The sequence below is a fragment of the Stegostoma tigrinum genome, chromosome 39, assembly GCF_030684315.1.
Source record: "Stegostoma tigrinum isolate sSteTig4 chromosome 39, sSteTig4.hap1, whole genome shotgun sequence".
Taxonomy (NCBI): Eukaryota; Metazoa; Chordata; class Chondrichthyes; order Orectolobiformes; family Stegostomatidae; genus Stegostoma; species Stegostoma tigrinum.
The window spans coordinates 16,907,444-16,934,944 of record NC_081392.1 but is presented as its reverse complement, the minus strand read 5'-3'; the positions used below and the strand labels follow the sequence as shown (position 1 = coordinate 16,934,944).

At 43.2% G+C, this 27,501-nt stretch overlaps 1 protein-coding gene across 6 annotated transcripts in view; it reads left to right on the top strand.

Moving 5' to 3' along the window:
• clip3 (CAP-GLY domain containing linker protein 3) overlaps positions 1 to 27,501 on the top strand; it is a 59,914-nt gene that overhangs the window by 5,489 nt on the left and 26,924 nt on the right. For 4 of the 6 annotated variants that reach the window (XM_048522505.2, XM_048522502.2, XM_048522499.2 and 1 more), the window contains exons 2-7: positions 8,139 to 8,237; positions 11,601 to 11,766; positions 12,889 to 13,028; positions 23,471 to 23,564; positions 25,119 to 25,280; positions 26,506 to 26,624. In XM_048522505.2, the coding sequence (XP_048378462.1) occupies positions 11,613 to 11,766; positions 12,889 to 13,028; positions 23,471 to 23,564; positions 25,119 to 25,280; positions 26,506 to 26,624 (669 nt within the window). In that variant the 5' untranslated portion in view covers positions 8,139 to 8,237; positions 11,601 to 11,612. The remainder of the gene's footprint in view (positions 1 to 8,138; positions 8,238 to 11,600; positions 11,767 to 12,888; positions 13,029 to 23,470; positions 23,565 to 25,118; positions 25,281 to 26,505; positions 26,625 to 27,501) is intronic. The other 2 variants (XM_048522500.2, XM_048522503.2) reach the window with 1 other exon arrangement.

The window sequence follows — 27,501 nt, the reverse complement described above, 5'->3', positions numbered from 1 at the left end:
CCTTAAATCCACCCTACCTCCCTAGTCTCCCTCACTCCAAGCTGCAACTTCTCCAACCTAACCCTCATCCCTGGAATTGTTCTGGTCCCTCTACCTCATCTCAAGATTCATCATGTTCTTGTAGTTAAGTGTGGTGATCAAAACCGAAGGTGGTTCCTTCCTTTTTAAGTCCTTTAATGTCTCACTAGACGTAGACACAGCCTGAGTTTGATTATCTTTTGCAGACAATACCTAACGTATAGGCTGAAGCTTGCAAAAAAATGGCAAATGATACAATAAATAGAGTGTGGCTTTAAAAAAAACTTTATGGTGACAGTGTAAGCTTTGGTTTGTAAAAGTTTGTTTTCAATAAACTAATATTGACAGTGAAGTCTGTAAGATTGCTACTGTTGGATGAGCTAAAGTTAACTTTGTGAAATTTTGATCACATTATCCACTGTGATTAAGAATATTCTTGTAGAATTTTAATGAAGAAAGGGATTTAGTTTCACGTGCTGAGTTTTTTACAGAGATGAACAGTTCAGGAAGACCCCAGGATCCTTGCTTTGTTCCACCTTAGTAACCACATGAGTGCTGCAGGTGGGCTTTGGAGATTGGGGAGGGTGTTGTATGGGATAGCTGTTACCTAGAGGAAGGAAGTATCAGCAGGAAGTTTTGCTGTTGGTCACTGACTGGTAAGCGCCATGATGCAGAGCAGTGATCTGATCTATTGATTATGGGACCTCTTAGCTGCGTCCATCATTGTTCCTTATGCTCTTTGGCCTGCAAGTGGCCCTGTTTGGCTTCACCAGGTTGATATTTTTAGGGTGAAAGATGAGAGAGATTTTAAAAAAAAAACACAAGGTATGTATTTTTTTACACGGAGGATGGTTTGCAGGTGGAATGAATTTTCTGAGGAAGTTGTGGATGTGGGCACAGTTACAATGTTTAAAAGATACTTAGATAAGTACATGAATAGAAAAGGTATATTGGCCCAGAGCACAGGCAGGTGGGACTAGTTTAGTTTGGGATTATGTTTGACATGGACTGTTTGGACCAAAGGGCCTGTTTCTGAGCTGTAAGACTCTGGCTGTATGTGAAGCTCATATAGAAATATCAGAGGTCTGAAGAAGACTCCTATTAGACTTGAAACATTAGCTCTGTTTCCTTCTCCACAGATGCTGCCAGACTCACTGAGTTTCTGCAGGATTTTCTGTTTGTATTTTCGATCTCTATACTGTCAATATTTTGATTTTGGTTCAGTTAATAATTGCAACTCCTCCCAAATACTTGAGTAGGCCTAGTATTCATTGCTGAAACTCTTTTAGTGTAGCCTCTAACTTTGAAACTGTATCCCAGTGTATCAAACTGTATGAATTAGTGCTTTCAGGAAGGGATTTGAGGGTTGAGGTCAAATTGCAGGTTTGTTTATGAAATGGAGGGTTGAATGAAAAATCAGGGTGTATTTTCTGTTGACAAATATCAGTGATTGGGAAGTAGGATATAGTCTGAAAATCAACAAATTCCACACCAGAAACAAAATAATGCGGATGGTAGACAGAAGTACAGAAACCACTAGAAATATCTAGCAGGTCTGGCAAGGTCTGAGAGAGAGGGATAGGGTTAAGTATCAGGTTGTATGTGGCCTTTCATCAGAGGGTGGTGCGTGTATGGAATGAGCTGCCAGAGGAAGTGGTGGAGGCTGGTACAATCACATTTAAAAGACAACTGGATGGGGACATGGATAGGAAGGGGTTAGAGGGATATGGGCCAAATGCTGGTACATAAGACTAGATTAATCTAGGATATGTGGTTGGCAAGGACAAGAGTCTGTTTCCAAGTTATACATCTTTATGACTCTGTAACTGAAAAGTTAGAAATGTAAAATGAGGGAGGGCTTGTGCAAGAACCAACGGGAATCTGTGTGATGAATATTATGGATGAAGCTAAGGCAAAGGAAGTAGTAATGAGACAAGTACAGAAACAAAGGGTGAGGGCACAGGAGATCTTAATGGCAGAATGTAGAGTTGCTGTCCAAGGGGAAAGCAAGAAGAACAAGGTTAAGGCCAAAGTCATTGAATCCCTACAGTGTAGAAACAGGTCCTTTAGCCCAACAAGTCCACGCCGACCCTCACAGCATCCCACCCAGACCCATCCCCCAGAACACTGCAGGGAATTTAGTATGGCTGGCCCACCTAGCCCGCCCATCTTTGGACTGTGAGAGGAAACTGGAGCAAACCCACGCAGACACAGGGAAAATGTACAAACTCCACACAGTCACCTGAGAGGCCCCTGGCACTGTGAGGCAGCAGGGCTAAACACTAACCCGCCCAAGCCTAGTTGGGAGGATTGACTCAATATGTAATTATTTGAACTCAGTGTTGAGTCTAGAAGGCTATAAAGATGAGGAACAGCATCTACAGGAGGTGTATGAGTCCCAAATAAGGATAGGGAAAGCACCAGATATTACGGGGCGCTTCGTATATACATGACCATGGGAGCTTTGCACCAGTCCCACGGAGCCACAAAACCACAGCCTTTGCTACTACAAAAGGCCTTCTGTGACATTTGGAGTGCGTCTAATCCATCATTGATAACCGCGCACCCTAATGCAGCGCTTCTCCAGCTTTTCGCACTGTGAGCCCGTTTTAAGGTTTGAAAATTGTTATGCGCCCTCGTTGACCTCTGTGGAGGGGTGGGGGAGAAGAGTAAAGGTTGGTGACAGACTGTGGGTTTGGAGTGGGTTGGCCGGGGTGTAGCTGAGAGAGTTGGAGGGCTTGTTAGAGCAGGAGCACAGCTGTTGTAAACCAGTTGGGGTTCTCTGGTAGCTAGAGCTTGTGGCATTTTAAGATTGCTGCCGCCTTGGCGTCCCAACCCCGTACTTTGGCAAACAGTATGACTCTGTATTTTGTGTGACTGTCTTTGTGGTGTAGAAAACAGTCTGAATCAATCCATTGTTGTGAGAGAGCACCTGACCTTGAATATAATTTAATAAAGGGTCACTCTTCTCCATGCTCTTGTACCCATTGGGTACCAAAGTTGGCAGGTGATTTCACTTGGAGCATGACATTTACAGAAAGAAGCAGGAGCACACACAAAGACACTATCTGATCAAGTTGGCATCAGTCCCAGGTCTGAGAGGAGGAAGAACATTCTAACGCTCTGTTACTCAATCTTTTAACAGCATATTTCTAATTGTCCTTGTGGTGCTGCTGAGAATTAGAAATGAGAAGTAAATGAGATAGTCTTTGGGATCTGGGCCTTGGCTTTCAGTGGAACTTGGGTCAGTTGACATGATTGGTGGATATAATGTTCAAGAAAGCATCTGGAATACTTTATTAACTGAGACATTTGGCTGGAATATAAACTGGGGGGAGGGTGTCCCAACATGCCAGTGTTAAACGCTAGGGAGAAACTTGACTCTGCTTAGTCAGCTTGCACCACTTCAGTTTTTCAGGCAACAACATCCTTCAGTATGGAACAGGTCTCCTCTCTAGCTTCCCTCCTGTTCAGTGGAGCCTCACCTGGGCCATGGGTAGGTCAGCCTACCCATGTAGGTGCCTCCTCTGTTACTTGTAAAATTGCAGCTGGGCTGGCAGGGGGCACACAGCCATTGGCACAGTACCCTAATTTACAGGTCCACCTGTCTGCTTTCTCACCCATGGGTGTCCCTTAAATTTGACCCCGAGATTGTAAGGGAAAGGGGTTCACCGTGTCAACACACAGGTTAGAACTAGACAACTGCAAATAGCCTGCTTGCCAGTTTACAGGGAAGAGGTATTGAGGAAGGCACAGAGGAGGCCTACAAGGTGTTACCAGGACTAGAGAGTTCTCACAATGAGGAAAACTTGGACAGGTTGGGGTTGTTTTGTTTGGAAGCAAGATGGCTGAGAGAGGATTTAATTGAGATGGATAAAATGGTCGTGACACTCAGTTGATTGGACAGGAAGAATCTGTTTTCTTTAGCAGAGAGGGATTTAGATTTAAAATAATTTGGAGAAGGGTCAAAAGGAAGTGGTGGAGAAACAGTTTCACCCAGAGGATGCTGAGGTGCTGGAACTCACTGTCCGGAATGGTGGAAAGGCAGGATTATGCAGTTACCACATTTTAAAGAAAATTGCCTGCAAACCAATTTGAAATGCCACCATAGAACTATATGTGGGAGCTACAATGTGCGAGTACACTGAATAGCTCCATGGTCATTTTCAGTGTCTTCAGTGTTATGAATGCATACTTTGCTCAGACAAATGGAAGAAAGGATTTAGCAGATGCTGTGCCATTTTGGCTTCCTTATCTGAGGAAAGATGTTATTGCCAAAGGGGGACCGCAACACAGGTTTACCAGACTTCTTCCCAGGATGTCCAACTGGATAAATTGGGCCTGTATTCTCAAGAGTTTTGAAGAATAAGAGGAGATCTCATTGAAATTTACCAAATTCTTAATAAGATAAATGCAAGTAAGATGTTTCTTCTGACTGGGGGGGTTGATACCTGGGGGAGGTGTGGGTGGGCAGTTTAAAAATAAGTGAAATGTCACTTAGGGCCAAGATAATGCAAATGAATATTACTTAGAGGGTTGTGACCCTTATTTTGGTAATATTGCTTTCCTGTTGCATTAAAATAACTGGCCCCAGACTGACAGATTTAATTGGCATGTTCTGATTGTTTATAGCTTCAGACAAGATAGGCGACCAATCCTTCGTCAACCTTAAGCCTGTCCTTCTGTCACATTTCTCAGCTCTCATTTCTTACTGCAACCATGGGGGACTCTTTACTGAATTATTTCCCTTCTTCATTCCTTCCCCACGCCCTCCCCGTCAACACCACCACCACTGATTTTATTTAACTGCAGATGTGATTTTATTTCTTGTATGATGCTGAAATGAAGAGTTATTTACTATCTAATTAATTCTGCTTTGAAATCTCAGAGCTATGCAATCCTTCCCTCCCTCAGTCGCACTGAAATAGTGATTCAACACAAGCTCACTTTCTCTAATCATGACTTCCTGATTTGGCTCCTTTTCTTGATTCAGCCCACGCGGTGTCTAACAGTTGGATTTCACCTGTCTTCGTCGTTTCCTATTTAAGGAAAAACAAAAAAAAAATCCAAAGAGGAAGCGGAGAATTTTATTTTGTTTAGATGTTTGACTTTTAGTTTCTAATTGCTGTGGCAGTGGCTGGAGTGATAAATTACAGGATGAAACCCATCTCTCAGTAATTGACTGGTTCCTAATGGTAACTTAGCAGCAGAATGTCTTTTTTACATTTGCCTAATAACAGTCAAAATAGCCTTGGATCAGAAATCACTCCCTTTGTTTGGTTAGCTGATCAATATTTTAATTTATTTATTTTCAACAATTAGTAACAACAGAGTGGGGAGGGAAGCAGAAATGCTGTTACTGTTTCCTTAGAAAAGGATCATCCGGTTTGTCTTTGTTGAACATAATAAACCATGTTGCTGTGTTAAGAAAAAATACCAGTCTTTTTATTTTGCACAGTGTAACATCACATTATTTTGCTTGCGACTGTGTGTTTAAATGGAAGTTTCAGTGAACTGCCAGGGGAGTTCCGCAACTTAAAAAAAAAATCAAATGTTGCATATTTCTTGAGCTGCGTGATACCATGCTGCATTTTGAAGTGTAAGAGGGGGAATTTAAAACTGAGCAGCACGAGAGTCTTTTCAGTTGGCGTAATTCTGCCCAACAGCAGCCTTCTGGTTGAACTGCAGTGTTTAAAAAGCTCTAAGTGCTGGGCCAGCAACAGAGAAGAGAAAAACAAAATATCCAGAACCTACAAATAGAAAGCATCCATCTCTCACTCTCTTTTGTGCATGGGGAAAGAAAGAAAGAAGGAAAACCTAGAAAGGTTTGAAGAAAGAATTCTGAAACAAGCAAAAAAAACTGTGTCCGTCTAATCAACCATTGAATTGAAGTACAGCCATCACTCCAGATAGCAGCATATCATCATTGTTCAAATCAAAAAGACTTTCTGGCCTGGATTTCTGAGAGAACACCAGCCCCATCACTTCCGTCAGTCCACGTGTGCATTAATGGGTTGAGGTGGTCGAAGTTCTCGCTAGCCCTTCATTTTCATTGAATTGTGGTTCAAACCAGGAATTAATCCCGAACATCCAAATATTTTATACTTAAGAATTCAGATACTTGCAAATCGACAGATATGTCCATTGATCCTCTGCTGTATTGGGAATTTTGGAATCTGTCACTATTGCGTTTTGGAACTGCCAGCAGAAATTCTGGAGGATTGTGCTTTAGATTTAATTACAAGCGACTGTTGAATACCTCATGTTGTTGAGATGTTATTTTTAAAGGACAAATTGCAAAGCTCTTTCAAAAGGCTAGTAATGACACAATGGGGAGGCTGAGTGGGGAATTGGTGGTGGAGTGATATTGTCCACTGGGCAAATGATCTAGAGACCCAGGTTTGAATCCCACCACGGCAGATGTACAAAAATAGTTGTATTGTAGAGGCATAGAATCGTACAGCATGGAAATAGGCCCTTCAGCCCAAACTGGTCCATGCTGACCAAATGTCCATCCACGTTGACCCCATTTCCCTGCACTTGGCCCATATCCTTCTGAACCTTTCCTATCCATGTATTCGTCCAAATGTCTTTTAACTGTTGTTACTGTACCCACGTGTAACTCTTTTGCTGGCAGCTCATTCCATATATGTACCACCTTCTGTGTTTTTTTTAAAAAAGTTGCCACTCAGGTTCTGATGTATTCTTCCCCCTTGCACCTTAAATTGATGCTCTCTATCCTTGATTGCCCATCCCTGAGAAAAAGACTGAGTGCACTCGTCCTATCCATGCCTTTCATGATCTTATACACTCCCTCAGTTTCCTGTGCTCTAAACAAAAAAAAAAGTCCTAGATTGTCGAACCTTTCCCTATAACTCAGTCCCTTGAGTCCTGGCAATATCCTTGTAAATTTCCTCTGCACTCTTTCCAGTTTAATAACCTGTTTCCTATAGCAAGGTGACTAAAACTGAACACTACTCCAAGTGTGGCCTCACCAACGTCCTGTGCAACTGTAGCATAACTTCCCAACTTGTATACTCAGTGCCCTGACTGACAAAGGCAGTTTGCCAAAAGCCTTTTTCACTGCCCTGTCTACCTGTGACTCCACTTTCAGAGATTCGTGTACCTGAACTCCAAGGTCCCTCTGTACCACTACACTCCTTAAGGTCCTACCATTCACCATGAAACTCTTACATTGATTTGACTTTCCAAAATGCAGCACCTCACATTTATCTCTATTAAACTTGATTTGCCATTTCTCAGCCCACTTCCCCAGCTGATCAAGATCCTGCCGCAATTTCTGATAACTTGCCTCACTTTTCGCAATACTGCCTATTTTAGAGTCATCCACAAACTTATGAATCATGCCTTGAACATTGTTATCTATATCAGTGGGCCCAGCACCGACCCCTGAGGCACACCTCCAGTCTTCCGGGACTTCCCGTGGTTAACAATGATACAAATATTTCAGCCGGGGCTCCCACAATTTCTTCTCTGGCCTCTTGCAGACTTCTTGCATATATCTGGTCAGGACCAGGAGATTTATCCACCTTCATACATTCTAACACTTCCAACATCTCTACTGTGATATGGCTGACCCTGCAATATCCTCCTCCCCAACATATGGGGGCTAGTACCAGAATTGGGAGTGCTTCTCTCAGACTCGTCAAGCAGAATTCTTTTACAGACATGTCCACCGGTTCATACCTTAACACACAATTTCCCAGACAACATCATTACCGTTCCTGGGTATGTCCCGCTCCACTGGAAGCAACGGTAGAATAGTAGTACACAGTCACGGGGAAGGGAATTGTCCTGGGAGTACTCAACATTGACTTCAGACCTCAGGAAGTTTCATGGCATCAAGTCCAACTTGAGCAAGGAAACCTCCTCCTGATTATCTTTTTCTGCCTACCCTAGATAGATGAATCAGTACCCCTCCAAATTGAACAGCACTTGGAAAGGAGAAGGGTCACTGGACTCGAAACGTTAACTCTGTTTCCCACCCCACAGATGCTGTCAGAGCTGCTGAGTTTCTCCAGCACGCTCTGTTTCTGTGTGTTTTAAAATTAACTCGTGACTTTCAGATGAGACAATGAAATGAGGCCTTTTTTTTTCAGGCAGATGTAAAAGATCCTGTGGTCCCAGTTTGAAGAAGAACAGGGGAATTCTTCCTGGCGTCCTGGGCCAATATTTGTTCTTCAGTTGTCTTAGCTAAAGTAGGTTATGTATTCATCATCAAATTGCTTTTTATGGGGGCTCACTATGTATAAATTTGCTGCTGTATATCCAACATTACAATAGCGACTGTAAGTCAAAAGTGCTTCATTGGCTGTTTAAAATAAAAGACTTTGAGAAGTCTGGATTTAACAAGGTTAGGGATGTTCTCAGAGGTGGAAAATTGTTGGAAAAACTGAATAACAACTTCAGTGGATGATCCTGTAACTGCATCAGTCACAGCTAACTCTCTGTCTGAGATTGCCCACATAGTGCAGATTAGTATCAAATTAGGATGCAGCAGTAGGTTACCTTGTTAGTAAACTGAAAATCCTAGGGATTTCTAAGCCTCCATTTCTACCTAGTGCCAACTTAATTGCACCAGCAGCGAGAGGAAACTTCCAGTCCTTACAGCTTACATTGCAATCGAACCCTAATATTTCCTACATTTATAAATAGTGACTTCTTTTATTCATTCATGGGATGAGGGCATCATTGGCTAGACAGCATTTATTGCCTATCCCTAATTTCCAGAGGGCAGTGAAGTGCCAACCATATTGCTGTCTGGAGTCATGTAGGCCAGACCAGATGAGGATGGAGTTTCCTTCCCTAAAGGACATTAGTGAGCCAGATGGGTTTTTCCGACAATTGGCATTTGATTCATGGTCAACGTTAGACCCTTAATTCCAGATATTTATTGAATTCAAATTCCACCATCTGCCCCGGCGGGATTCGAACCTGGGTCCCCAGAATGTTATCTGGGTCTCTGGATTAACAGCCCAGTGATAATAGCACTAGGCTATTGCCTCCCCACCTGGAATTACACTTCACAAAGTACTGCATTGGCTGTAAATAACAATATCTGAAGGCAGTTACTTTATATGTAATTAAGGTTGCTGTAGTCCCAGAGGACCATGGGACTGCTGTCTCATTAGAGAGAGATCGTGAGAGAGAGAGAGAGATGAGTGGTGTTGTGCTTCAACCTGAGGGTCACTGTGCCTCAGGCAAAGGGTGAGGTTGAGAAGGCAGGATCTTCATGGTAACCTTTATATGGCCCCTTTATCATAATAACATGCCCCAAAGAGCTGCACAGGAACAATTTATCAAAAATAAATTACCAAGCTCCAAAAGGAGCAATTAGGGCAGATGACCAAAAGTCTGGGAAACAGGACTAGGTTTTAATAGCATGTGGAAGGAACAAAGTGAGAGGGAATCTTTGAGCTCAGCACCCAGGTGCATGAAGGCATGGCCACGAATGACAGAGCAAGTAAAATTAAAAGCTATGGAAAAAGCCAGAATTAGAGGAGCTTTGGAGCATTCTGTGGTTGTGCAAGCTGCTTAATAAATACTTGTCTTTTACCGCTGACGTGAAAAACAAATGTTTCAGTCAGCTGCTACTCCGCCACCCCTGCCCCTACTGAGAGTTTAATTTGAAAACCATATTTAGGAAGCAGCCTCCAGACTGGTTAAAAAAAAATGCTGAGCATTTGGCTTTTTAATTATTATTATCATTTAACTCTTTATGCAACTCTAGTTTGCAACACAGCCATTAATTAGTGAACAAAGCCACTGGACTGGGCCTGTAACCTGATCAATTACTGGAACGTATAGGGTTTGGTATTAATGGTTTAGATTACTGTGTTAAAGGTAACTCCAGTGTAGTGAGTCCCACTGGATAAATTCATGCTTTCTCATGACCAGCTTTATCATATAAAACTCTCTCTGACATTCTTTTGAAGTCAAACTTGACATTATTCAGCCAGTCTCGGGCACAGGAAATGGCATTGTTTCCCATCTTGCTTGGCCACTTTGGAGGACTTTGAGTCAACTAAGAACTACAGGTTTGGAGTCAAACATGGGCCAGACCAGTTAAGGATGTTAGATTCCCTTTTTGGGAGAACACTGATGCATCAATTGGGTTTTTACAATGAGCTTCAATGATGAATTTTTCCAATGCCAGCCCAAAAAATACCAGATTTGTTGAAATTAGTTCCACAGGTGATGTCTGGATTGTAACTGGGGCTTGTATCTTATCCAAGGAACTGCTGCATCCAAGATGCTAATATCTTCGGGATGCATTGAAGAAGGATTTAAAACTTTCTAAATTTTCTTTAAGGTTTTCCTTTTATTAACATTGGAGAAAATGTTGGAGATTGGGAACAGAAGGAGCTATTCACTGAAGTTGAGGTTCGCCAATCAAGTAGTCTGCTTGTTTCTCAATTGGCTGTGGGTGGATGGATGTCTCTGTTGGTCAATAATTGGTTAACAGTGGGAGGTCATGTGATGAACTCCTCCGCATACAGCCAAGCAAAGTTGGCAATCCTGGTGATCGATCCCATGCGCAGAGCAGAAGTGTTTCATGTCTCTTGCACCATCCCCACTCAAAAGGTCGCAGCGGAGAACCACACAGTCTAAGGAATTGATGCTTGGACTTCCTTACACTGAGTCAATGCATTTCATTAAAAAAAACACATTTTAAAAACAGTATTAATGATAGATTGTGACTTATTGCCTAGTTTTTGTGGTATTTGAAAGCTGTCACCTCATAAGTCCATATGACACAGGAACAGAAGTCATCCATTCAGCCCACTGAATCTGCTCTGCCATTCAGTGGAGATCATTGCTGGTATGATAATTCTCGACTCCACTTCCTCGCCTTTTCCCCATATCTCTTGATGCTCTTACTGATGGAAAAAAATCATTATTTTTATTTATTCATGGGATGAGAGTGTCACTGACTATTCCCAGTTGCCCAGTTTGGAGTTGCATGTAGACCAGACCAAGTAAGGATGGCAGTTTCCTTCCCTAAATGACAGGAAAAGAGCATTAGTGAACCAGATGGGTTTTGCCTCAAAAATTGACAATGATCATCATTGCACTCTTAATTCCAGATATTTATTGGATTAAAATTCCATGCTATGGCAGGATTTGAACCAGGCCCTCAGAACATTGCCTAGGTCCCTGGGGATTATCAGTACAGCGATAATACCACTAGACCATCACCTCCCCTACTTCTGCCTTCACAGCTCTCTTTGGTCAAGAATGCCACAGCTTCACTACCTTCTGGAATGAGAAATTCTTTCTTATCTCTTCGTGTGCAACTCCTTATAGTGAGATATGCCCCTGGTCCTAGATGTTCCTGTAGACGGAAACAGTCTTTTATTTACAAAGCCTGAGAACCAGATCATTTTCCCCATGGTCAAATTGCTATAAGGACCAAGATAATGACAATTCCTCATCACATTGTATATTTATAATTAAATTCTCACCAAGACAAAATTGACAGCTGAGTTTGTTTTTAAGCAAAGGCAGTGATTGTTTATTGTCCAGCAGTAATTAATTGTTTCTGAATGTTTGTTTTTCAGAATCTATTGAAAATGACGAAAGAAAATGTGATGGATGTTGCTTCAGAGGAAGAGCACAAAGAGCCCCAGGAGCATCAGCCGGCAGAGTTCCAGAGTCCAGTTCTAGAGAGACGCAAAAAGCCTGTTATTCACCCATCTGCCCCAGCCCCACTGCCGAAGGATTATGGTAACTGCTTTGAGCTGTAATTGGCATTTGAACCTGATGCTGAGCTCTCGGGTCTGTGACTGCCCCCATCACGAAGGATCCCAGTGTCTGACTCTGCAACGCCATGCACTCTAATGTGGCCAAACAGCTACCAATAATCCTCTTAAAAAACACCTCAACTACCCTTTCCCTTGGTGACCTCTCATCTTCCAAATCTTGGTAAAGGACACTGACAAGACGTAACAAAGTCTTCACACCAGGAGAATAGCCGTTTTCAGCCCATGCATAAATACCTTCCATCTTACCTCATCATAACTCAACATGATGCCCTTTTACTTTAGAGCTAGACCCAGGCTTCTGGATGTAGCAGGATGGAGCTGTCACAGCCAGGAGACATGTAGATGATTCCCTTCACACTGCGTGGAGCTGCGAGTACTCCATATTTCTTGCTTTGGCAGAAGCTGTGACCATCAGATTTAGGATGAGCCAGAACCACTTCCATTTCACCCACACAATAATGTCCTGAATCCTCTGTAAGTTATTCCGTAAACTACTCCTGCCTGCTCAATTCAGCGGTAAAGACTGCAGTTCAGCCTCTCTTGCTCTAACAGTTCCTGAACTCTGCTTCAAATGCCCTATTCAGTCCAACCCTATTCCTGCTCACTCACATCTCCAAACGTCATGAACTTTCATTCAGTACCAGTGACGTGCATACCCAGATTTTAGTCCTCCCCACCTCCTAAGCCGATTTTCTATAACCGACTCCTGGCCGATGTCCTAATCTCAACCAGCACAAACTCCCAGCTCACCCTGAACTCTACCAGTTACATCTGTTCCTCTGCCCAGTTACTGGAAATCTTCTCCGCTCTGTCAAAGCTATTTTTTGGACTATACTCTCAATAACCCTCTCAGCAAGACTTAACACGCAATTCTTGAGGCATTTCCTATATCAAAGATGCCAGACAACTATAAATCTTTAAGGGAAATGTGGTTGTCTGGTACCTTGCCATCTGTAAGGGCTTCAGTTGATTTTGTAACTGCGATCTAGATCCCGAAGGTGGCCCCTAAATTTTTGGGTGTGCATCTGTGCATGGCAACAGGTTAATATGACACAGTGATTGGTTGAAATGTGTTTCTGTGCAGCCTTTACGTTCTTCGATCCAAATGACCCGGCCTGTCAAGAAATCCTGTTTGACCCCCAGACCACCATTGCTGAGCTCTTTGCTATCATCAGACAGTGGGTCCCTCAGGTGCAGCATAGGATCGATGTCATTGGAAATGAGGTGAGGCAATATGGATGTTCTTCTGGAAGTTGATTTTATTTGAAACTTGCACACAATTGGAAACACTGTTTTGGAATATCTTAAACCGAAAAGATTTAAAAATTGTGGAAATGCCTGACTTTAAAAGCAGATCACAGTATGATTTAATCTAATACAGTGACCAAAATGTTTGGAATTACCTTCCTAAATCCACAACCAGTACCATCTAGAAGGACGAGGGTAGCAGAGACTGCCCCCTGCAGGTTCCCCACCAAGCCACTCACATTCCTGATTTGGAAATATGTTGGGTGGGTCAAAATGCTGGAACTCCCATTGAGAATGCATCTACAGCACGTGGACAAAGGTGTTCGCTATCATTTTCTCAAAGGCAGTTAGAGATGGACTATAACTACTGAGCCAGCCAATGAAGCCCACATCCCATGAATTGCTGAAAACAAATTGCTTAATTTTAATTGAACAGATCAAGAAAGACGGCTCAAGTAATTCATGTGACTAGCTCCAGACTGAACTCTTCATTCAGTCTGACGTTGAGACTATGGTCTCTTGGGATCAAAAGCCTCAGGTTTAGATCTTCCATTAAATTTAGGGGAGATGGGCAATGCAATCTCTTTAATCATTTCTTAATGCCTCAGTGCTCAGGAAAGGAATAAGCAGATTCATAAAGAGGACAGTATCCTTTCAGTAATTAAACTGCTCTTCATGGCAGGGTAAGCACCAGGTCATTCCTTTGGGTGGTCTTTAGTGTGTTTTTAAAAAACACCATGGGTGTGTGGGTGGCGCAGTGACATGTTTTTGGATGTACAGGCTTGGTTTCAGCAATGTACAGAGGTAATCTGAGGATCCCCCCAGGGGGTGACCTTTCACCAATTTACTTCTCATTCAACTTGTTATCTGCTCCTGTTTAGGAATTGGCGAAAAAGTTTCACTTTTGACAAACAGTTTGATGATGGTTTTGACTTTTATGTGATTATACGAAGTGACAGTGGCCTGTTACTACTCTGTGAATTTATTCTGTCCACTGGATCTGTGCTGTGGTTGTTCGCTATGTCAGCTTTTTCCTAGCTTGCTTCACATAAACCTACCAGTATCTGCGGTGTCCTGAGGGAATACACCCTGAGCAGCTTACTTATTAAGCTCCGCATGCCAGATATTGTCTGACCTCAGGCCTGTGAAAGCTTTGTCTTTTGATATACAGCTGTTTCTCAAGGGGTGATATTGCTGAGATATTCAACACCGTGACCCAACATTCAGCAGGTCCAAAGGTTCAAATCTCAGTATGAGTTATTATTAAACAAAACAGTTGGAGAAGGGTTAAAGTAGACCTCAGGTTGATATACAAGCTCGTGAATTATGTAGGAAATATATATGGCCTAGGTATAATGGGCTGGACTGTTCTGATTCTGTGAACGCATGTTGCCATTGGCTATCACTCACTAATGACTATGATTGTCCATGTTGGGAATTCTGTGTCACTGGTCCTGGGTTCAGTGGGGCCTTGTGTGGCTGATCAGCTTGATCCCAGAGGCCTGTCTCCAAACATACATTTGGCCAGCACTTCTGGGAGATAGAAGTTGTGTGTATCGTTGAGTTTGTTGGCAATCCTTTCTCTTGTTCTTTTTCCATGCTAACTCTTGCTGAAGTGGGTTCTCCAAGAATTTCACCCTTTAATGATGGACGTTCCTCCAGATCAGTTTCTTCTGAACAAGGGCCTTCCGTGTATTCACATCTGTGTTGCATTTCTTGAGGGAAGCCGTCAAGATGTTTTTGAAAACACTTCCTTTGTCCTCCTCTCATTCAAGTGCCTTCCTTGTGCTGGGCAAAGAGGATTTGATTTGGCAGTCATCATTCCAGGTGTGTGGCTGGCCCAGTGGACTTGGTTTCAGATGATCATAGCCTTGATGCTGGTGCTATTGACTGCTTCAAGGACACATGTTAGTACGCCTGTCCTCACAGCTGTTGCAGAGAATCAGTCTCGAACAACTTTGGTATTGTTAAGGCCTTGTGTTGGTGTGTATACTTAGTCCAAGGACTTTCTCAACTGAACATGTCTAATGGTGGTGCCCGATGTATAAGATGTAATGCTTGATGTATGACAGTGACCGGTGAAGCAAGAATCTGATCTCTTGTAGCACACAGATGACAGATCCCAAACCAGCCGACTATCTAGATTTATAAGATGTTACTGCCCCCGATGATTTATTCCCACAAGAGTGGTGTTGCTTGCTGTAATATGAATCTTCCAGCCAACAGACGGATCTAAGGCAGTAACTCAAGGGCACTGGAGAGATGCACTTTGAATTCGAATTATTAATCTGCTACAGGATGACATTGAGAGTTTTATTAACCCACCTTAATATCCAGTCACTTCTGTGAGCAAAAACCCTTTTCAAAGCCTGTGTTTTTGCAAAAGCTTTCAGCTACATCTCCTATAAACTGTGCCCAATGACTTGACATCTATTCCTTCACCCACCATTTTCTTTTGTTTTCTTGCCTTCCAGGATCCACCTGAGAGCTTTTTTTCTCTTACTAAAAGTTTTGACTAAATCAAAGTTGTTCACGTGTGTCTGATGTTTGAGCCTTGTCTCAAATCCCCCAACACTAAGGTGAGGGTCACAGTGGGTGAAGTTTGTGAGGCTTTAGTTTATTGCCACTGCTGAAAGTCCTTTTATTTGAAAAATTGCCTCATGTGTTTTGCAGTATGGGCCTTTTTGAATGTGGTCCTTTCGTTTTCTGATATTGGCAGAATGATGACCGACTGCAGCCCAAGTGCAGCCAAATGATCCTAGTGGTTAACCAGCCTGAACATCTCAATGGGGTAATTTGCCGAACATTTGGGTTGTGGCAGCTTCTCTGGGTAATGGCTTCAGAACCAATTGCAATCAGACCTCAACTGGACCTTAACAGTTTCACCAATTGGGATTACTGCATTTTTTAAAAACCTTTTATTGAATTCCAGCAGATTCTGAATGATCATGTGTCTCGCAACATAAGTCCGAGGCCAATGTTTTGAGGCTATGAGTTTGAATTTCACCATGGCAGAAGTTGAAATTCGAATTCAATATGATCTGTCACTAAAAAGACTGCATTGTTGTTATCATCTGGTTCACTTCAGGTGACCCATCCTTACCCAGTATGGATCCACATTGTGACTCCAGACCCACAGCAGTGCTTTTATCAGCCCTCAAATGGCCAAGTGACCCTCTTGATTTAAGGGCAGTTAGCCTAACCAACGATGGCCACAATCCACGAATGAGTTGAAAAGAAATCTTCTGCCACTCAGCTGCAGTGAGACAAGCCACGGGGTTCTGACTGTGCAGAGTGTCAGCACTGAGTCACTTAGTGTAATGAGCAATCCTATTGATGCTAAACCATGGATGAATCTCTCAAACACACTGAAACATTCAACCCAAGCCCTGGAGGAGCCAGTAACTCACTGAGCCACTGGCTGTGGAAGCACATGCATTGAGGGAGCTTTCTCCTATGTTTTGGTCATGGAGGGAATGCAGTGTAGACTTATCTGAGTAATACTAAACCTGGATTCCAGGGGATGAATTACAAGGAAAGATTAACTAATTTTGGGTTCTGTTCCCTTGAGTTTGTTTAGAAGGTCAATGAGTCATTTGTTAATAGATATTAAAAGGAACAGAGAACAGCTAGAGAGGATTTCAGTCCTGTGGTTGGGGTGTCCAGATCCAGGGGATGGAATTCAAAAATTAGGACCATACCTTTCAGGAAACACTTCTCCCACCCTTTCAGTGTAGAGGTTTGTAGTTCTCCTCTGCAAATGCCAATTGATGCTTGATCAGTTAAGTTTTAAATTGAAAGTGATAGGTTTTTGTTGCTCAAGGATATTTAGGGCAAGGTGGGTATGTGGAGTGAGGTCACAGATCAGCCGTGAACCTCATGCAGGTCAAAGATCAAGGTGCTTCTCCTGCTCCTGTGACCTGGGATTGAGAAATGGAAAATGGTGTTTACTGTATTCTGTATTGGACCCAACCCAGTGCTACTCCCATTGGGAAGCATGCATTCTCAGAGTCAATGAGTGAGGTAGAGCTTATGTCAACATTTATAAATAGTTGACTAAAGGGTAGAGAGAATAATGTGATTATGGGAAGAGAAGCAAGTAGTTGTGATTAAGATATTGCTTATAGGGAGGATGATGACCAGCAAGGAGGGGATGGGATGAATGGTCTGCTTTCATACTGTAACTTCTGTGTAAGTGGTTAGGAGAGCAAAAAAGCAGAACTTTGTCAATTTTCTGTAAATTTGCAAGCTGTCTCTGAGTTCACAGAAAAAGCTGATGTAGGAAATAAAATAATTGAATGTTCCAGTGGAGTGTTGTCTTCATGGATTCGGATATAGGAGAAATTGGGGGTGGGGGTAGATCCCTCCCTATTGGGGCAAAATTTCATGCAGGTTCTTTGTCTTTGTCCTGCAAATAACAAATACGGAAACTTTTACCCTGTCATTTCATGCTGATTCTGTGATGTGTTGCTAGCAGAGTTATGATGGGCTGAATAGCCATGTCATTCGGCCCCAAGTATTACCTAGATCTCTGCGTACTGAGTGATGCGGGTGATAAGTGATAAGACCTGGTAGAGGTCATGAGCTCGGATCCCACAAGGGCAAGTCATGAAATTGAATTCAATAAGACTGGTTGATATGTGAGCTGACACAGAATTAATAAATCATGAAAGTTGTTGACTTATTGCTAAAATGAAAAACTAACTTGTTCACTAGTGCCCGCCAGGGAGGGGGACCTGCCCCCTGTTTGGGCAGTGATTTGGTCACTGATGGCTGTTTTCAAATCCTGTCCATTTGTTAATACCTGCGGTGAAACTAGTAATTAGGCATATAAATTCAGGCAGTACGTTCCACCTCTTCCACCCCAGGGGGCTGGAGGAGGGTAAATAATTCACCCCTTTCCTAGCCCTCACATTGAAATGCACAAAAAATGAATCCAGAAGCAAGTTAAATAAATAAACCCGAAGAGATTTAAAGCAGAATACTTTGATTTGATTTTAAAAGATTTTGATCAACACTCTCTAGCTGTCTCTGTTAAATTATCTGGCTGGAAAAAGCTGAGAAGCCTATTTTTCTGTGACTGATTTATTACAGATTTTATTGCAGTCTTGCTGTTCAGTGACCCAGACATAAATCGCACGATTTCCTCAGATTTTAATTGTCAGATTGGTATTTACTATCAGGAGTCTCTGATATGGCTCCCATATGGTTCAGTCAGGTCTTGGTATTAGTGAATTACGACAGTAAAATTCTAACGCATTAGCTTGGGAAATAAATCAGTGAAGAAAATGCACTTTGGGAGAACTAATTCCAGTTCTAATTCAATTGACTATGATTGTCATGGCTTTTCCTCTTTCATTCCTTCTCATCATTTGGCTCCACAGTGCAGTCGGAGGCTGTTCAGTCCATTATAGGAAACTGCAGCAGGAGTAGGCTATTTAGCCCTGCAATGATACTGCTGACAGTCAAACAGATTATGACTGATCATTAGCAATTACCCCAAATTAATCCTAAGTATTCCCTTAGCCCTTGATGACTTTAGTGCCTGTGCTAGATTTCTGCTTGAGTGATTTGAAATTATCATGTTTTTTCTCACTGGAATCCTTTTTGTTTCCTATCTTCACGTACTAAGACTTGGAAATCGTAAGATCTCAGAACAGAGAAGACTGTTCGGCCCATCTTGCCTGTACAGTCTTTCAGAACAAGCCATCCAATTCGTACCAATCTGCACTGCTCTTTCCTCAAACTTTTTTTTCAATCCTTTGAAGTATTTACTCTACTCCCATTTGAAAGTTGCTATTCAGTCTGCTTCAGGTAATTGTGATACAGATCACAGTACCTCTCTTTCTAAAGAACAAAATCTCAACCCCACTATCTGGTTCTTTTGACATTTATCTTAAAAATGTGACCCTCTGGCTCCCGATTGTCTTGGCACTGCAAACTGTTTCTCCCTGTGTTTTCCATCCATACCCTTCATCATCATATTAAATCTCCCTTTAAGGATCTCAGCCTAAGGAGAACAAGGTGTGGAGGAGCTGGTGTTGGACTGGGATGGACAAAGTCAGAAGTCACATGACACCAGGTTATAGCCTGACAGGTTTGTTTGGCCAGGTGCACCTGATGAAGGAGCAGTGCTTTGAAAGCTTGTGTGATTCCATATAAGCCTGTTGAACTACTACCTGGTGATGTGTGGCTTCTCCTTAAGGAGAACAATGCCACCTTTTCCAGTTTCTCAGCATTAATGAAATGCCTCATTCAGTGCCATTGTAGTTAAGCACTGCAAACTCTCGCCAAGATCCTCACATCCATTCTACCATGTGGTGTCCGGGATTGGATACTATACACCAAATGAGGCCTAACCAGTGACATAAAGATGAAAACTGAAATTAGAATGAAATTTACACTTTAAATTTGGCTTTAATCCACTGGATTAGACAATTGAAGTTAATTCCGTCATTGTAAAGCAGCCATGTGATTCCGTGCAAAAATGTACTACTCAGTATAGCTCTGAGCCACATGAACTGGTAAGATGCCAGTGTTAGCCACTGATCAGGCTCTATTCAGTCAACCCTGTTACAGAGAGCATCGAGGTAGAATCCGCCTATAAGGTTTTCTCTTGCATAGCCCAATTTCCTGCTCACCTCCTCTCGCTGTCTAGAGGCAGACATGAAGAATAGCCACATGCGAATGGCGGGGGTGAGTGGCATGGTAGAGAAAGGGAGCACCTGAGGGTGAGTCTGCAATCGGGTACAGCATATGTCGACATGGTGTAGTCGGGAGATTGCTCACCTCTGACACCACAGCTTGTGTATAACAAGCTCCATTCCAGTGCTTCAACATCTAGATCTCAGCTGCCGCGAGAGTGGGGTGAGAATTCTTTGCTACATATCCCAACGTCTGAAGATTTAATGCAGAATTGCAGAGAATGTACAACAGAGAAACAGGCCACTTAGCCCACACTACCTGTTCTGGTATTTACATTCTGCTTGAATCACGTCCCATACTCAATCTCTTCATTTCAGCCTCTCAGAATCTCTTTTTGTTCACTTTTCTCTCTTGTATTTGTTCAGCTTCTTTTCAAAAGCAAAATTAAAGCCCTTGTGTTGGGGGTAGTGTATTGAGATGCATAGAAAGTTAGTTGGCATACAGGATACAAAGAACAGGAATAAATGGGTCTTTTTCGAAAAGGAGGCTGTGACTAATGGGGTGCCACAAGTACCATGTACCACGACTCCATCTATTCACAATAGCTACGTTAATGTCTTAGATGAAGGGACTAAATGTAATATTTTAACATTTGCAGATGGCACAAAGCCAGGGGAAGCGTCACATTTGAGGAGGATGCAGAGATGTTGCAGTGTGATTTGGACAAGTTGAATCATGGGTCAAGATGCATGGGAACAGATCCTTCAGCCAATGCCAACCATGTTCCCAAATTAAACTAGTCCCATCTTCCTGCTCCTGGCCCATTCCCCTCCAAACTTTTCCTGTTCACGTCCTTATCCAAGTGTCTTTTAAACATTGTAACTGTACCCACATCCACCACTTCCTCAAGAAGTTCATTCCACATGCGAACGACCCGCTGTTTAAAAACAAAATTCTCCCTCATGTCTTTTTTCAAATTTCTCTGCTTAAAAATGTACCCCCAGTCTTGACATGTCCCCATCCCTGGGGAAAGGCAATTACCATTAACCTGATCTATACCCCTCCATAATTCTATAAAATTCAATAAGGCTGCCGCTCAACCTCCTATGCTCTAGTGCCAAAAGTGGAGAAAGCTGAACATGTCCTTTTTAAGAACTGACGATCAGGGCCAGATGTTTCCTATTGTGATTTGGGTAGGAGTGGTGGGGCACCTTTACACCTGCTGCTGTGATGAAGTCCAGGTTTACTCCTTCTGACTCCTGCAAAGTAAGCAGCCAGGCTCCAGAAGTTGCCAAAATCCCGCTCTCCGGCATCCTGGAGGCAGAAACGGGAACACGACTCTGATTCGGTCCCGAATCTAAATTTCTGCTCACCCCCAGGAAAGTTGGGCCCCAGGGCTGTACACTGTGCTCTAACTGCAGCCTGGGATTGTGTTTGCCTTTTTGTTTTGCAATGGCGTAAAGGCAGGGGAGGGTGTGGTTTCTTCCAATGTCCTGTCTAGCATTCCTTTCTAACAAAAAGGGAGCAATTTAACAATCTATTCTTTAACAGTGCTGTTTGTGGGAGCTTGCTGTGCATAAAATGGCTGCCCTGTTGGAAAGAAATGGCCTTGTGCACTGGATTGTGAGTCAACTGCTTCATTTCATTTCGAAGAAGGCGGGGAGGTGCTCGATTCATCAAGAATGATTTCTGTAGTGGAGCACGATCTCTAGCCTGTGCAGTATTGCCTTCTTTTTCTGTCTTGCCTGTAACAGACCCCATCAATGAAACTGTTTTGTTATACGAGGGAGAGAAAGAGCCTATTTATGAGATATTACTGGGGTCAAGGGAAGCTTTGAAAGGATGAATGTTGTTGGACGAAAGCTCAGGGGAGCATTGATTTTTTTCTCAGAGCAGTATACTTTCCTGACATTCAGTCAGTATTAACATGGTAAAAACGAACTGTGACTCTATGTTAGTGATTGATTTTATGCTGATCCCTGAGATAAAAGCTGAGATCATAACTGTACCAATTCCAAAAGGAATAGTCAAATATTCAGGTCTTCAAAGCTGGAGTAAGGCAGGGGAACAACTATTTAATAGCCCCTTCTATCCAAGATTTCTTCCTTAAGGTTTTTTATCCCCCAAACAGACTAATTTTTGGGGAAATCTAGGAACAGAACGTAGCCATACAGCCCTTTGAGTCGGTGAAATTGTGGCTGATCTCTAAGTTCTTCTGTTTACCTTGGTCTGTAAATGGTAGTCTCCTTTTTTTTAAATAAGAGAAATCCATCAGTTTCGAGACTTTCATTTAACTCCCCACTTCACACCAGTTTTTTTTTGGTGGAGGGAGTTCCACATTTCCATTGTCACTTTGTGAGGCTGAAGTGGAATTGTGTTGTCGGCATGTGTTTGTTATGTCTATTGTGCTGCTGATCTGATTCATCGCTCATTACCATTCCAGCTGATTTTCCTCTCTATATCGGATCAATGCTTTCCCCTATATCCTGTCCCAGCTGAGATGTCCTGACCCAGCACATGCTGACTATACTGGTTTGCATTGCTCAGTGGGAAGTGAATCATCATAGAGTCATACAGCACAGAAATGCACCATTCAGACCAACCAGTCCATGCCGACCATAATCCCAAACTAAACTAGTCCCACCTGTTTGCTGCCGGCCCATATCCTTCCAAACCTTTCCCATTCAAGTACTTATCTAAGTGTCTTTTAAACATTGTAACTGTGCACACACCCACCACTTAACTCGGATAGTTCATTCCACTCATGAACCGTCTTCTGATTAAAAAAAAGATTGCCCTCATGTCTATTTTAAATCTTGAATCTCTTGCCTTAAAAATGTGTCCCCGGTCTTAAAAATTCCCCATCCTAGGGAAAAGACATCTACCATTAGCTCTATCTATACCACTCATGATTTTATAAATCTCTATTAGGTCACTCACAACCTTTGACGTTCTAGTGAAAAATGTCCCTGCCCGTCCAGCCTTTCTTTATAACTCAAGCTTTCAACATTCTGGTAAGTCTCTTCTGAACCCTCTCTAGCTCTGGAGAGGGAAAAAGGCTTGCCTTTATATTGGTGCATTTTATGACCTCATGGCAATGCCAAAGCGCTTAACAGCTAATTAAGTACTTTTGAAGTGGAGTTCCTGCTGCGATGTAGGAAATGTGGTAGCCAGTTGTGCATAGCAAGATTCCATAAATAGAGCTGGCTGTATTATTGTTTTATCTGGAGTTAATGTCAAAGCTGAGCCCTGATCTTATTGAAGGGCAGAGCTGTATTGCCTACTCCTACTCCTTTTGACAATTGAGAGGTGAGTATTGGCTCAGAGCACTGGGGGGAGCTGTGCTGTTTGGAGGAGTGCCATGTTTAATTCTTCACATCCACTTCAGAGCGGCAGACGTCTTAAAAGAAAGCCAGCACCTCTGACAGTGCAGCACTCACTCACTACTGTGTTGGAGTCTCAGATTTGATAGCTTAGATAATTGATAATGAAACCTCTTTACTGCACACTACACAGTTCTGAGGAAGGGTTTTCCTTCACAGATGCCACCAGACCTGCTGAGCTTTTTCAGCAGCTTTGTTTTTGTTCCTGATTGACAGCATCCGCAGTTCCTTCAGTTTTTATTTACTGCACACTAACCTGTTATTGACCTTTCGCCTTTCCAGCTTCCTAATGTGTGCCAGGCAGATTGACATAACATGAGTGGGTGATTAAGGGGATTCTTGTTTGTTATGTAACTCTGAGGTCTCCTCTTGTTCTTCCTGTTGATCCAGATTCTCAAGCGAGGTTGCCACGTGAATGATAGGGATGGACTGACCGATATGACCTTGTTGCACTACGCGTGCAAGGCAGGAGCGCACGGGGTTGGTAGGTGGATGGAACGTACAGCTGTCAGAGGTCCATAGAGATCAGTGAAAGGAAATGGGGAAACGCAAGAATATTCTTGTCCCCAAACCTGACGTCTGCAGGTTAAAAACAGGCTCATTTTCCCAATGCCAGCCACCCCCAAAAAATAAAGCGAAGGGAAAGCTCTGAGAAATTGTGAAGTGTGTGCACTAGTTATGAATTCCTTAACGAAACAGAGCCAGCACAACCTTAAGGAGTTTGTTGCTGCACTGAGATGTATCCAATGAGCAACCCTCTCGAAAAATGACCAGCCCTACTTTTATGAAAAGTGTTGATTCAGTCCCTGAAGGGTAATCTAAATGCTCTGGCCTCAGTTTTCATTCCCTTGTAAATTCCAGCCCATCCTAAACTCTGCTGCCAGTATGCTAACTCTCACCTTCATTCAAACAACTTCTTCTGTGACCACTCACCAAATTGGTTTTCAGTCCAATTTTAATTAAATTTAAAATTTTTATCCTTGTGTTCAGCTTGCTTTGAGATCCCTGTGTTCGTGCAGTTGCAGCTTCTTGAGCATCCCAGTTGTAACCTCTCCAGCACTGGGTGGCCCTGCTGGGGCCCCAGACTCTGGAAACCCGTCCTCAAACTCCTCCACTTTTCCCTTCCTCCTCCAACTGAAACCTACCTTGATGACTGCCTGGATACCTCCCTTGTATGTCACATTTTGTTTGATGATTCTTGTGTGCAGTTTCTTGGGATTTTTACTTTGTTCCAGGTGCTATATAAATGCAAGTTGTTAATTATAGCATCCCTACTGTGTGGAAACGGGCTATCCAGCCCATCAAGTCCACACCAACCCTATGGAAAGCAGTGTTCCTGGACCACCACCACCAGCCGCCGCCGCCCCCCCCCCCCCCCCCCCCCCCCCGCCCCCGCCGCCAAATAAATCCCACCCTGCATTTCCCATGGCTAACCCGCCCAGCCTGCACATCCCTAGATACTTTGGGCAATTTAGCATGGCCAATCCGCTCTAACCTTCATATCTTTGGATTGTGGGAGGAAACTGGACCACCCAGAGGAAACCCACGCAGACACGGGAAGAACATGCAAACTCCACACAGACAGTTACCCAAGGCTGGAATCAAACTGGGATCCTTGGCGCTGTGAGGCTGTACTACTAACTGCTGAGCCACTTGTACTGAGATGATGCATGCTTCGATAATGCATATGCAGATGATGATGCATGCCCTGATGCATGCTTTGATTTGAACAACAATGCCTTAATAAAATTGCATTTTGTCATTTTAATTCGCTAGATTTTGTTAAATACTAGAGGGAAGATTTCTGTATGAGGCATTCTTTGTGTTTGCATGTTTCCTTTGTGATTGTAACAAAGCAGACGTGCCTATTAGTGTTGGTTTGACTTTCTTGGATTTAAGTTCAGTGTCCAACTCCCTCAGCAATGTGTCATCAGCATTTAGCCTGTTTTATTTCTTCTTCCACTGGGAGAGGCAGCAGTGCTAACCACTGAGCCACCATGCCACCTGTGGTAAGACATGTCTCTGTTTCTGTGTCAAGGGGATCCCGTGGCTGCTGTGCGCCTGTGTGACCAGCTGATTTCTCTGGGAGCTGATGTGGGACTCCGCAGTCGTTGGACCAACATGAATGCCCTTCACTACGCTGCTTATTTTGATGTCCCAGAGATAGCCCGGATCCTCCTGAAGGCTCACAAATCGAAAGGTAGTGGATGGATTCCCAACAGTCTAACCGCTTCAGCGTTCAGGAGATGGCAAGCCTGGAATTCCGGGTCAATCTTCCTCTCTCTGGTCACGGGGCATTGCAACACCTCGGCAGACTCTGTGGATGGTGGTTATTTAGTCGTTACTGATGGGGTTTGAAACTGAAAGCCCCAAATCTTTGTCAGTCCAAAACCAGGGCTGTGTTTTTATAGAATAACAGAAACGTAATGCGCAGAAGGAGGTTATTCGGGGTTCTTGTCTGTTTTGGCTCTTTGAAACCACAGTCAGCAAATAAATGCCCTCACACTGTGTCCTAGTTTCTGGTGCACTTCTTTGAGAGTTATATAATTGTTATACAATTAAAAATAGGGCCTTGGGTTGTGTCGCAGAACAGAGACACCTAGGGGTTCAGGTACAGAATTCTCTGAAGTTTGTGTCACATGAAGGCAGGGTAGTGAAGATATTTAGTATTCTAACTCAGACCCTTGAGTTTAGAAATTGGGACATCATGTTGAGGCTGTATAGGACGTTGATGAGACCTCTTCTAGTACTGTTTCTGGTTCTGGTCACCCTCTTATAGGAAGGGTATTATTATGAAGAAGGTTCAGAAGAGATTTACCAGGATATTTCTGGGATTGGAGGGCTTGAGTTGTAATGAGAGGCTGGATAGGCTGGGACTTTTTTCACTAGAGCATGGGACGTTGAGGGTCACCTTTATTGTATAAAATCATTGGGGGCATAGATATGGCAGGTGTCTTTTCCCTAGGGTGGGGGTTTTCAAATTTATGGGGAATATTTTTAAGGTGAGAGGAGAACAATTTAAAAAGGACTTGAGGGAATTTTTTTTACGCAGAGTGGTTCGTGTTTGAAATGAACTTTGAGAAAATGGTGGATGTGGGTACAATTACAAAAGATGTTTGGATAAGTTCATCAATAAGAAGTGTTTGGAGGGATATGGGCCAAGCGCAGGCAGGTGGGACTAGTTTAGTTTGGGATTATAGTCAGCATGGACTGGTTGGATCAAAGGGCCTGTTTCCGCACTTTATGACTATTATATGGTGTACAATATTTCTTTAATGCCTCCTTGCTAGGTGCTCGGCTATTTGAGATGTGACTGGTGCTCTAAAAGTGGAAACTTTCAATTTCCTGTCTTTATTTTTGCAACATTTGATCACTGGACCTGGGGTCTGTTTGCTGAAAGTCTGTTGTGTCCCGTGTTTCCACAGTGCTGAATTCCACCTGCAGTGACTTCAACCACGGCACAGCCCTGCACATTGCAGCTTCAAACCTCTGCCTGGGAGCTGTGAAGTGTCTCCTTGAGCATGGGGCTAATCCAGCAGTCAGGGTAAGCGGAGAGCTCTTTGCTCAATTCTGACATTCCGTCTATTCCTGCCTTCCTGAAGGCCCAGGGGCTACCCAATAACGGGGGACTGCTGTCTTACACTTCACCAACTGACTTTTGTTCAGGTCACTCTACCTGTCAGATCCTCTTATCTAGCTTCCAAACAGCCCACAGTTGGGGGATTATGTCAAGCAGTGGGAATTCTGGAATTTTTTTCCACTCCACCCAATTTTTTTTTGTTTACCCAGGAAATCCTGTTGCAATACCCTCCTCTGTTTCCCTGGCTTTTTATGTTAGATTTGTTGCCATTAGGTCAGAGGCTGCCTACATACAGGAGTAAATCTGCAGCGAAACAGAAATTGTTGGAGAAATTCAGTGGGTCTGGCAGCTTCTGTGGAGACAGAAACAGAGTTAATGTTTTGGCTCAGCCACCCTTTTGCAGAACTCCTTCTGCAAAATCTCCTGTGAATCTGCAGGTTTTGCTAAGGTAGAACAGAGCCAAGCTCCAACAAGCCCATTGCTTGTATTTTCAGTACAATATAGTGTTTCATATGGACCTGGTGAACTGGCTCATTGCCTTTGTGCCATTGGACATGGCATATTTGCCCAGCTTCCTGGGCAGCAGCAGGCACACAGTGGTTTGGATCTCTTGGGAGATGATGGTGTTGCACTGGTGGACATGGGTCAGATGGGAAGCCTCCCCTGCAGTCTGCTGGCACATACCGTTGATGACCAAGTTCATGAGGCTCGGACAAGATGTGGGGTTGGGTTGAACCTACTTCATATACAGAACCTTGACCACCCACACTCAGCAAATCCAATGTAAAAGCAGCTTGAAACAATCAGAGGAACTGTAACATAGTGCATTGTTGCTGGGCTA